The 12,915-nt window shown below is 31.7% G+C and overlaps 1 protein-coding gene across 1 annotated transcript; it reads left to right on the top strand.

Moving 5' to 3' along the window:
• The first annotated feature begins 1,338 nt into the window (after positions 1-1,338).
• On the top strand, positions 1,339-3,105 carry LOC108341382 (coatomer subunit beta'-2). The gene is made up of 7 exons (XM_017579069.2): positions 1,339-1,376; positions 1,481-1,758; positions 1,881-2,029; positions 2,406-2,474; positions 2,639-2,789; positions 2,890-2,955; positions 3,073-3,105. The coding sequence occupies exons 1-7, from the start codon at positions 1,343-1,345 to the stop codon at positions 3,103-3,105; spliced, it is 780 nt and encodes a 259-aa protein (XP_017434558.2). The 5' UTR covers positions 1,339-1,342.
• Positions 3,106-12,915: the final 9,810 nt, after the last annotated feature.

Raw genomic sequence — 12,915 nt, 5'->3', positions numbered from 1 at the left:
TGCCCTCCAATGTGCCCTCCAATATTGAGCGATTTTGGGACAAGTGAGGGTTGGTTGGTTGACACTGGTTTGGGGATTCTTTGGCTGGGATTGAAGATGACGGTTTGGGGTTCTAAGCCTAGGTTCGCTGAGGCCGGTTTGGTGGTTTTGCGGTTGGGTTGGTTGACGCCGATTTGGGGGTTTTGCGGCTGGGTTCGTTGACGCAGGTTTCGGGGTTCGTGGGAGATGTCCGGAACGCGGCGACAACGACAGTCTCACTGAAGGTTGGTAGATTTGGAGTGAATAGCATTGCGATGGTGATGGAGGTAGCAAGACGCGCTACAGCTGTTTTTGTGGTGGCTCTGCCGGTCTGCGAAGGGGACAAGAGTGTGTGGTTGTGAAACTATAGGTTTGTTATAATTAATTATGAAATAAAAATGAAATTGACTTTGCATATCTATGAGTTAAAAGTAAAAATTTGGAATTGGAGTCTGAGATTGAGATTGAGATTGAGTTTGAGTTTGCACTTGAAAGAATGGGAGTTCAGCAAAAGCTCATTTCTTTCTTCTTTCATTCTTCTCTTGTATTCATCATGATTCCTTCAAAATCTTCAAGTATCTATATTATATGATTGATTGAATATAATATTGTATGATGTAGTGATTCATTACATGGAGAAAATATTGAACGAATAAATGGTGCTCTTTAAGTGATTTTGTCTTGAAGCATGGTTAGAAAATGTTATTGTATTTTGTACTTTAAAATGAATAGAAACTGGGACTTGTGTGAAATTTACATACTGGTCAATATTTGATGAGTATACTGTGTGCTTTTTTAATCGATATCACACCCTTTTGAAGTTCCAAATGTAAGACCAGTAAGTAATCTTATTTACGAGATCCCAGAGTCTGTGTTTGGAATACATTTAGATAAAATTATGTGCTTCTGAATATTTTGGATGCCTTTATAAGGCTTTCTGTTGAGCTGTGAGACTTAAGCACGTTTTCATAGATTGATAAAATTTGAATAACTGTAGATATTATGATCATCGTTTGGCATTTCCTTTGCTTTTAAAACTTCATATCACGCAAGCTTGATTTTTTCAGTTTCTAGTGTATCGGGTTAGGATTTGTAGTCTTGCTTTTCTATGATGGGTCTTGGTCTTGGCTGTTTGTTTATAATATCATAGCTTATGACACATTCCTTGTATCTTCATAGATTGTTAATAAGGGATGTTAGTTTCTCAGTTTCCTATTTTATATTTAAATTCTTCACAAAACTGCTGCTTTAAACGGTTTGTTGTTAATTTCAATGGACATTTGCTTCTGTTATTAACATAATTTTATTTATTATATTTCAGACCATGGCCAAATCTTTTGAGGTTACTGAGTTACCAGGTACATGAAGTTATGAATTTTATTTAATCCATTTGTTTTGTATAACTAGCTCTTGATGCATTTTCTAAAAACCACTAGAGCTCTTATGCAACATGATTTTGCAGTTAGATCAGCCAAGTTTATTGCACGCAGACAATGGGTTGTTGCCGGAGCTGATGATATGTTTATTCGTGTATATAATTATAACACGATGGATAAGGTCAAAGTATTTGAAGCACATACTGATTACAACTGTTTTCTTCTTTTTCAGATTTGGAATCTTGGCTCACCTGACCCTAATTTTACATTGGATGCGCATCAGAAAGGAGTAAATTGTGTTGATTATTTTACAGGTGGTGACAAACCATATCTAATCACTGGTTCTGATGATCACACTGCCAAGGTTTTGTTTTAATATTTGTTTTTGTTTGTTTGCTTCTTTGATTTATCTGTTTATGCAATTATATACATACATATATGCATATAACATATGAAGAGGAATAAGAGTTGAAACTTACGAAACAGGTATGGGATTATCAGACCAAAGGTTGTGTCCAGACCCTAGATGGTCACACACACAATGTATCTGCTGTATGCTTCCATCCTGAACTTCCTATAATCATTACTGGTTCTGAAGATGGTACAGTACGCATATGGCACTCCACAACTTATAGGTAAAGTGGAATGCACAGATTACTGAGTTATGAGGTTTAATATTATGCTTATTGCATTTGTCACTTTCCTCTAGATTTTTTTTCTTCAATAGTCATCACTTGTGTTGGAAATTGGATTATTTGTTTATGGTTGACTTTTGACCTTAGAGAATAAAACTTATATGGGTTTGCCCTTTTTGTTTATTCTGTTTGTATAAGCACATAAAAAGAGTGGAAAGGTTTATTTTGGTGACTATAATGTCTAGATGTGATTTAAAATTAAGATAGCACATATTGAGATTGATAGGACATATTCAGGTGTCTGGTTTTAAGCTGTTGCTATATTTATTGGAAGTATATTTTCAAAATTTGTTTTTATGGTTTGATCTGCTTGTAGGCTGGAAAACACATTAAACTATGGCCTTGAAAGAGTCTGGGCTATTGGATACTTGAAGGGTTCACGTCGGTGACCTTTTTTATGGATAATTTTTTTGCAATTTCTTAATAAATTTTTTTATGCCCTTGAACAGTGTGAGTGGGAGATTGCTGTGGCAAATTGAGCCTGTATTATGAAGTTTCCTTGCCTTTACTCTTTTTTCATAACCAAAATTATTGGGTGCGTTCAAACAGAGTTGTGATTGGCTATGATGAAGGAACAATTATGGTCAAACTTGGTCGAGAGGTACCTGTGGCTAGCATGGACAACAGCAGAAAAATTATTTGGGCTAAGCATAATGAAATTCAGACTGTCAATATAAAAGGTGTAGGAGCAGATGTTGAGGTGTGAACTCTATAATAAAATTTTGGCTGATTAATTTGCTAGCATGAACTGTCAAGTTCTCTTTATTTTTAGTGACATGTGCAAGTACTATGCTTCTTAGATTGCTGACGGAGAAAGGTTACCTTTAGCTGTTATGGAGTTGGGCACATGTGATCTCTATCCCCAAGTGAGTTAATATGCTTTTTATATTTTGTTTCATTTTGTTGCCTTGTTTTTCTATTTTTAATTACAAATTTTCTATTTTTAATTATTTTTGCTCTAATGCAAAATTTGGCAAATTCAGAAAGTAGCATTTGTTCATGATTTAGCAAATTAGACATTTTGGTACATTTACATTGACCTCATCATCGGCATTTTTCTCATGTTTCATGAATCGTGAATCATGAAACATCATGTTACATAAAGATTGAGTAACATATAAGATTAAATTCCATCCCCGTTTAGAACTTGTTTATATACCAATATGTAGTGGCAGGCGTTGAGATGCAAAATTTAGGGTGTTTGGTTCAGTGCTTACATAATTGATTTAGTCACAGGTAAGCTTGAACTGAAGTATTATATGTTTTAAACTTAAATTTGAGATAAAGTGGGACATAATTTTCTCAACTCAATACAAAAGCTACATTTTTGGTTCTTTTGCTGTTTTACTTTGTAGAGCTTTAGTTTAGATATATATGCATCACATTCTGCAGCAGCCCAACGCCCTGTTTTTTTTTTCTCCCTTCGGTACCGAAGGCTTTTGCCCTTCGGTAATTACCGAAGGCTTTTGGCCCTCGGTAATTACCGAAGGGCGAAAGCCCTCGGTAAATGTTAGCGACAAGGGATTTACTGAGGGCTCTTTGGCCGTCGATAAGCCTTCGGTAATTACCTTTTACCGACGGTTTTGGGCTGTTTCCGAGGGCTTCTGGCCTTCGGTAATGCCCTTCTTTTTTGTAGTGCTAGGTCAATTGGTATTTACTACAAATATACAAGGCAACTTGTACAAGATAGATTTAGATGAAGTACATGCTCAAAGCGTCTCATGCCTAGTGTTTATAAAAGATAATGCAATTTCACAATGTGTATGAGCAGGGCTATGGACTTGTGGCAGTAGACGATTTTTCTAGATGGACATTTGTGTTATTCTTAGTCCATAAGGATGAAGCCTTTTAGGCTTTTTATAAACTCTGTAAGAAAATAGAGAATGAAAAAGGTTGTATGATTAATTCAATCAGAAGTGATCACGGAGGATAAATGAACTATTTTAAAATTCTTGCAAAAATCCTAATATATCATATTCTAAGGACGCCACAACAAAACGAATTCGTTGAGAGAAAGAATAGATCTTTACAAGAAATGACCAGATCTATGCTAAATGAATTTAACTCTCCTAAACACTTATAGGCTTAAGCAATCAATACAACTTGCTATATTTAGAATAGAGTTTATATAAGACTCATCTTAAGTAAAACACCATGAGTTATGGAAGAATAGAAAACCTAATATATCATATTTCCATCCTTTTGCTTGTTAATGTTCCATATTGAATATCAAAGATAATTTAGGAAAGTTTGATTGTAAGAGTGATGAAGGGATTATGTTTGGATATTCTAAAACTTCTACAACATTTAAACTTTATAACTCTAGATCTTCTGAGTTGGATCAGTTTCAGAAAAATGATGTGTGGATGCTCGTGGAGTTGTCTCAAGGCAAGAACATCATTGGAGCATAGTAGGTTTTTCGCAACAAGTTAAACAAAGATGGAAAGGTAATATAAAATAAGGCAAGACTTGTTGCAAAAGACTACCCTCAGTAGGAAAGTATTAATTACATCGAAACTTATGCTCATGTTACATGTTAGAAGCAATTAGAATATTATTATCTTTTGTAACATTTAATAAAATTAAACTTTATCAAAGAGAAAAAAAATGCATTTTTGAATAGTGAAATTATAATCAACCAACATATATCCATAACCACAATTAATACATTAAAATCAAATTATACATGTGCAACTTAAATATTTTTTCTATTAATAATTTATCACTTAAGCACAAAGCTTAAACACTATTATTTAAACAAAAAATTAAGAAAAAAAATTTTCACTTCATCTTAAGTAACTACTTAGTCGTTTGAGCAATTATACTCAAACAAAATTATATTATTGAAGTTTGACCACTTAAAACGTTCGTAGTCTCATTTAAAAGAAAATACTTGACTTTTATAAAAATTTCTATTTTCATATATTTTAAAAAAACATGGAAAAATTTAATATATAACAAAATTTATGATAATGTTGCGATGGTTATAAATGTTGTCACAAAAAATATCAATGATTTTTTTAAAAAAATCTATGACGGAATTTTGTAATAAATGTACGTCACAACAAATTTTCTAACGGATAACATTAACATTTTTTTAACAGGATCTTTATCAAAAATTAGTTTCATCACAAAAATCCATTACAAATTTTATTATTTAAATTTCATTATAAATTTAACAATGTTATATAAAATTTATTATAGTGTATTATGCGTTTACTATTGTCACAAATATCTCTCATGAAAAGTATTTTTTAATAGTATTAGATTTTAATTTATATTATATTTCAAAACATTAAGACTTGATTTTATTTTTATATTACACTTTATTTTTTCATTACCATAATTAACATAATGAAATTATTACTATTTTATGTTTTATTAATTACCTCACCAAATAATTTCAAAAAATACTTACACTTTAATAAATTATCTTAAAAAATATCTACTAGTCTTTTAGAGTTTAACTAGTTTTTCCAATTAGTTTTTATAAGTCTTATTAAGAAATATGAGTGACATTCCAGCCGCGTCAACGCAAAAATAGACTTCATAATACCTATTTTCATTTTCGTTGTCCATATTTCTTTCTTTTTCTAGTGGTCTCTTTCTTTTTCTTTTTAATAAATTTGTCTATGTCCTTTTATTTTTAATAATTTGGTCTCTTTCTTCTTACTATGTACACATTTTAAGAGCGTGAAGTTGTGATGTATTAAGAAAAATATAACAAAGGTACTTCAACCAAAGAGGACATATACATAATGTTTTCTGCAGTGCTCACCTACCACCCACCATTTACAACTTTAAATTCCTTCCTTGTTGACAAAAGTTTTATGATTAGAAACTTTTATACACAGATAAGTGCTCCATTATTCTTTTTTTCTCCAAGCTTTTTCAAAAGTAAACAATGAGATGCGACTATTGATATAATATATATATATATATATATATATATATATATATATATATATATATATATATATATATATATATATATATATATATATATGTGTGTGTGTGTGTGTGTGACCATCAAACACCAACCACCTTAATTTACAGCCACAAAGTAAGGGACTGAAACAAGGATTTTACAACCAATGCTATTTGAGTTGACATTAGAACATTTGTGTGAACTAAGAACTTCTCATACGATATTTTAATCATAAATAAAACGCTTCAATATTTTCATAAAATATTACTAACTACGATTAAATTTTAATTCATAAATTTAATCATAAACTTAATCATACATATGTATATTCTTTATCCTAATCCTAATAGTCTTCAATTGTTTGGATGGGATGGGGGAGAAGTGACCAAAAAGTATGTCAAACTATTTTTTTAGCATCTTTAAACAAAATAAATACTATGCTTAAATAATATATACACCTAGACTATATATGTATCTAATTAGTAAAAATAATAACAAATAATATAAATATATATATATATATATATATATATATATATATATATATATATATATATATATATATATATATATATATATATATATATAGCAGGATACGTAATTATTTCCTTAAGCGATAATATTAGGGTTTCCTGACATTGTAAGTTGGATAATATATGACTTAATTAATTAATGATTTGATTCTATATTTATGACTATGATTTACTTTCGTTTTTAGATTTTTTCTATTCAAAGTTTTAATATTTTTTAAATAGAATTGATTTATTTTCTATTGTTAAATTAACATTAATGTTGTTTCGAAAGTACCACATATCAAAAGTTAGTTTATTTTTTACTTTGGAATTTCCTTTGATTGTTTTTCATTTTTTTTTCTTCCCCCACTTTCCTCTACCTGTCACTACCTTTCTCTCACCACATTCCACTTGTCATCTTCCTCCATTCCATTGAGTGTAGTTAACAAAATTGATATTTTATTTAACAAATATTAAAACTTAATTAAGAAATAAAAGAATAAGAATATTCTTTTATAAGTAAAGATCATGCACCTAAATATAGAGAGATCAAACAACTAACTAAATCATAAGATAGATTTAAACTCAAATATGCTATTCTATTTTCTCATATCTAAGGGTAATTCTTGTGTAAAAAGACAGGTGCTCTATCTTTTGGTTTGTATTGAAAACTTCATTTCTTTTTAGATTTGGAGTTTATTTTTAAATAAAATAAGACTAATATTTTCTTTGACTTAAGTTATTTAATTTATGACATAAGTGTGTGTGTCTGTTTAATCTCTGAATAGCACTAAAATGATTATTCTATGAAGGTTTTGGTTGCAATTTACAGAGATTTTACCCTCTACAAAAACATCCATAATTAGGTTTGCCATAGCCTTTTATGACTTACTATTTGATTTATATTGTTAATGTTTTTTTTAGGGTTTTAACCTATTTTATTAGTGAATATTGAAGATTTAAAATCCAATTTATTTTCAACTACTTTATTACAAAAATTTTAATCTCTTGTTTTTTTCCAGTTTTATTTCAACAGTTAACTTTAAATATATTTTTATTAGAGTTTCTTATTTTATTTGTTTTGTATTTTTTAATAATACATAAATTCTCGCATAAAAGAAATATTATTTGTGACATCCCAAAATATCATATGCACATATAATATAATAGGATTCAGCTATTATAATATGTAAAAGCAGTTGAGAGATAGAGATAATAGTATTTAAATATGTATACAGTCATCCAAAAGATAGAGGGAATTAAAATGAAATCAAACTTGAGTACAAGTTTTCAAAGTTCTCCAAAAGTGTCGAACTATATAAAATAAAAGCTAGGAGTTTTTCAAAATAACAAGCTAATCAACTAAGAGCTAGTAGAAGGCCTAAGTCTAGTAGAAGGCCTAAGTACTAGGGACTGGGTTTTCTTCAACCTCCAAAGCTTGCTCCAATGGTACATCATCACCTACTGCTCACATCCAAAGGATTGGATGATCATCGCAAGGGAGAAGACAAACACATGCAACACATACAATGCAAGGGTGAGCTAGGTCTCAAACAAACATACAGATAATTTCAATTCAATCTAGCATTTCCAAGAACGTCCATACACACATAAACATGTAAGTCATCATAAACATAAATATTTATTTCACAAAACTCATTAAAGCAAGCATCCTATCTGTTACCAATGAAGAAGCATTGGTAAATTTGAAGATAAATAGTTTTGATGATGCTGAAAGATGTAGATTGTTATAGTTGTTTTAAAAGCAATTTGTAGATCATAAATGTATTAGGAAAAGCTTTAAACATGTAATACTTAGAAAAATTCGTATTCTTAGAACTGCTACGCATTTAATCGATTATTAGAAGAAATAATCGATTATCCTGAGCCATTCTAAAAAACCTCGTTGCACTGGAATAATCGATTATTACTCCAAATAATCGATTATCACAGTTCTGATGAGAACTGCCAAAGTCACTGAAATAATCGATTATTCCTCAGGATAATCGATTATCACTTTTTTGAAAACCCTGTAACGGACTTGAATAATCGATTAGCACTAACAATAATCGATTATCTGCGGTAGTTATAATTCATCTTTGCGAAATTAGATCAGTGGGCTATATAGGTGAGTTCCAAAAACTCCTAGAATTTTTCACTGAGCTTGTGAGAATACAGTGTTATCTGAGGAAGTTCCATAAGCTAGTTCATTGCACTGTCAAGTCTCGTGAAAAGGAGAAGCTCTCGCTTTGTGAGTCAAAGGTCGGAGTTATTCTCTTCGAGTTGGCAACGATACTGTTCTTCCGGTTCGTTGGTCGAAGGAAGAACTGTTCTGCACTGTTCTGGATTAGAAGGAAAGTGTAGATTGCTTGCTTCCATTTCGTTGGTTGAAGGAAGGTTTTATATTTATGCTTTTTATTCACTCTTAATTGTACTTTGTTGAAACTGATTTTAGTGAAATTGTTAATCACTTTTTATAGTGATTAACAACTGGACGTAGATTCTTTTGAATCGAACCAGGATAAAAATTTAGTGTGTCAATTTTTCTATTCCTTACACTCATTACTGTTTTACGCACATCAAGTGTTTGTTAAATTTTCTCTAAGAAAATTGATTTTCTAAAACGGACCATCATAACTTAATTTGTGACTGTAACACGCTTTCTAAATATTTTATTCCGCTGTGCAACTCTATACCGGTACCGATTGTTCCGACAATTAGTATCAGAGCATCAGATGGATACCAAAGTCCAAAAGAAGGGGTTCCTTTAAGGTATTTCAAAATCCTTTTGACAGCAATTAGATGAGATTCTTTAGGATTAGCTTGGTACCTAGCACACACACATACACTTTGCATAATGTCTGGTCTACTAGCAGTTAGATACAGTAATGATCCTATCATTCCTCTAAACATGGTTTCATTTACCCCTTCACCAGAGTCATCCTTATCTAAATAGCAAGACGTTGCCATAGGTGTGTTGGCTTCTCTACAAGTATCCATACCAAACTTCTTAAGTACTTCTCTACAATATTTAGTTTGAGAGACAAAAGTCCCCCCATCTATTTGCTTTATTTGCAGCCCTAAGAAGAAGGTAAGCTCACCCATCATAGACATCTCAAATTCACCTTGCATTATTTGTGCAAATTCCTCACATAATGAATTATTTGTAGACCCAAAAATAATATCATCTACGTATACTTGAACAATCAAGATATGGTTGCCTACTTTCTTAATAAATAGGGTGGAATCAACCTTTCCTCTAGAGAAATCATTTTTAAGCAAGAAGGTGCTAAGTCTTTCATACCAAGACCTAGGTGTCTGTTTAAGACCATACAAGGCCTTTTTTAACTTATAAACATGATTAGGATATTTAAAGTCCTCAAAACCAGGAGGTTGACTAACATATACCTCTTCTTTAATAACACCATTCAAAAATGCGCTTTTCACATCCATTTGGTACAATTTAAACTTCATCAAAGAGGCATAAGCAAGTAATAATCTAATTGCTTCTAACCTGGCTACTGGAGCGTAAGTTTCATCATAGTCGATACCTTCCTCTTGACAGTAGCCCTTTGCAACTAGCCTGGCTTTGTTCTTTGTGATGTTTCCATCTTCATCAAGCTTGTTTCTAAACACCCACTTTGTTCCAATGATTTGATAATCATCTTGTCTAGGAATGAGTTCCCAAACATCATTCCTTTCAAATTGATTAAGTTCTTCTTGCATAGCAACACACCATTTATCATCTTGAAGAGCTTCCTTTATGTTCTTAGGTTCTACCTGAGACACAAAAGCTACGGTTAAGCAGAAATTATTAAGATTGTGTCTAGTAGTTACCCCTTTTAATATATCTCCGATGGTGTTGTCCAGAGAAAGTCCTCTTGGTTGTTGATAGCTTTTAGGATCAACTACTTGATGTTCATTTTGAGTTTCTGGTGGATAGTTTTCATTTAGATACATCTCTTCAAGAGCTTCCCTCAAATAATCCTCATCACCTGCAATTGGTTTATTTGACTCAAGAGGGTTCACCTCAAGGTCCACAATTTCATCAAAGACAACATGCATTGATTCTTCAATTTTCAAGGTTCTTCTATTAAACACCCTATATGCTTTGCTAGTTAAAGAATATCCTAAAAAGATTGCCTCATCAGATTTAGCATCAAATTTGCCTAGATTATCTTTACCATTATTCAAAACAAAACATTTACATCCAAAGATTTTCAAATGAGATACATTTGGTTTTCTACCGTTAAACAGTTCATAGGGAGTTAGCTTAAGAATAGGCCTAATTAGCATTCTGTTCAACACGTAACAAGCAGTACTAACTGCATCAGCCCAAAAGTATTTTGGCACATTAGATTCATTTAAAAGAGTCCTAGCTAGTTCTTCTAATGACCTATTTTTCCTTTCAACAACACCATTTTGTTAGGGAGTTCTTGGAGCAGAAAAATTATGAGCAATTCCATGTTCTTCACAAAACTTTTCAAAAGATTCATTTTCAAACTCACCACCGTGATCACTTCTCAAGGTTTTGATTTTCAATTCCTTTTCATTTTGAACACGTTTTGCAAACGACTTGAATGCTTTAAAAGATTCACTTTTAAGGGTTAAGAAGAATGTCCAAGTAAATCTAGTGTAATCATCAACAATCACAAGAGCATAGTAGTTTCCACCAAAACTTTTAATTCTAGATGGACCAAACAAGTCCATATGCAGAAGTTCTAAAGGTTTTGATGTTGAAATCATGGTTTTAGATGAGAATGAGGATTTGGTTTGCTTTCCCTTTTGACATGCAGAGCAGAGTTTGTTTTTCTCAAATTTTAAATTTGGCAAACCAATCACAAGATTTTTTGAAATCAATTTATTCAAATGTTGCATATGTATATGTGCAGCTCTTTTATGCCATAGCCAAGGGTTTTCCTCTTTAGCAATTAAACATGTTATATTATGACTAGATGCATTTTCAATATCAATCAAGTAAATGTTATTATGCCTAACACCTTGCAAAGCAATTTCAGTAGAATCTTTAAAATATACAGTGCATCTATCTCGTTCAAAGGTTACCTTGAGACCCTTGTCACATAATTGACTTATGCTTAGGAGATTGTGCTTGAGACCTTCAACACATAATACGTCCTTTATAGTCAATGTGTTTCCTCCTCCAATGTCTCCAGTTCCAATGATTCTACCTTTGTTGTTATCTCCATAAGTCACAAATCCTTGCTTCTTCTTCTCAAAAGAAGTAAACCTTTTCTTGTCACCGGTCATGTGTCTTGAACAACCACTGTCAAGATACCACAGTGACTTCTTTGACTTAGTAAGTTCCTACAAAACAAATTGGAGCAATACTTTAGGTCCCCAATCTAATTATGGGTCCTTGGGGTTAGTTTATGCAAACATTCATCATTTTACAATTTTAACCCATGCATATTTACCATTTGGAATACCAAAATGTTTGATGTTGCATTTGTTTGAGGTGTGACCAATTTTCATGCAGTAAAAACAACAAGTCTCACACACTTTATTTTTCATAAAAGTTCCTTTTTCTACCCAAACTCTACGAGTTCTTATAACTTTATAACTTTTGTTTAGATGCGTGTTTCTACTTCTAGAAATGCTTCTCTCAAAGTTTGTCTTGGCATGTGACTTAGACTTATTTGCCTTTGCAAGTAAATTCTCAAGAATGTCAATATCAAACATATGACTTTTACGTGATAGACATTCAACAGGTTGTACAACAATATCATATTCAGATAATTTAGTTTCCAAGTTACTAACTTTGTTTCTCAAAACAACTTCGTTATCTAGTACTTTGTCATACCTCAAATTCAATTCATTATGCTCTTTCTTTAGCTTTTTATGAGCAACATCAAGTTTTTCAGATTCATTTAACAAATCAAGAAATGCCTTTTGTAAGTCAAATTCATCACTTGACTCTAAGCTAGAATCACTTACTTGGCTTCCTGCATCTTCTAAGTCTGCCATTAAGCACAAATTTGCTTCTTCATCTGAATCACTTGAACTTGAAGAACTAGAAGCATTCTCTTCCCAAGCTATGTAAGCTTTCTTCTTCTTTGGAAAATTTCTTTCTTTCTTTTCTTCACTTTTCCTATTCTTAGGACAGTCAGTCTTCACATGACCTCTTTCTCCACATCCATAACATTTAATGGTTGATGGAGATCCTCGATTTTCTTTCCTTTCTCCATGGTATTTGTTTTTTCCCTTTGCTTTCATAAATTTAGCAAACTTCTTAATCATAAGACTCATGTTTTCCTCATCGTTATCGGAATCATCATCCTCAATTCTCTTAGAACTTTTTCCTTTTGAGATTTCAGATTTGAAAGCAAGCGTCTTTCTTTTGCCTTGATCCTCTTCTGTAGTTAATC

This window comes from Vigna angularis, chromosome 1 (genome assembly GCF_016808095.1).
Source record: "Vigna angularis cultivar LongXiaoDou No.4 chromosome 1, ASM1680809v1, whole genome shotgun sequence".
Taxonomy (NCBI): domain Eukaryota; kingdom Viridiplantae; phylum Streptophyta; class Magnoliopsida; order Fabales; family Fabaceae; genus Vigna; species Vigna angularis.
This window is presented reverse-complemented; position numbering and strand designations above follow the sequence as displayed.

What these genes read in the sequence shown, in the direction of transcription:
- LOC108341382 (XM_017579069.2), top strand. Translation starts at nt 1,343, where the DNA reads ATGGCCAAATCTTTTGAGGTTACTGAGTTACCAG. An exon ending in TGAGGTTACTGAGTTACCAG is followed by an intron (nt 1,377 to 1,480) that starts GTACATGAAGTT and finishes ATGATTTTGCAG; the next exon opens with TTAGATCAGCCAAGTTTATT. An exon ending in TACTTGAAGGGTTCACGTCG is followed by an intron (nt 2,475 to 2,638) that starts GTGACCTTTTTT and finishes GCGTTCAAACAG; the next exon opens with AGTTGTGATTGGCTATGATG.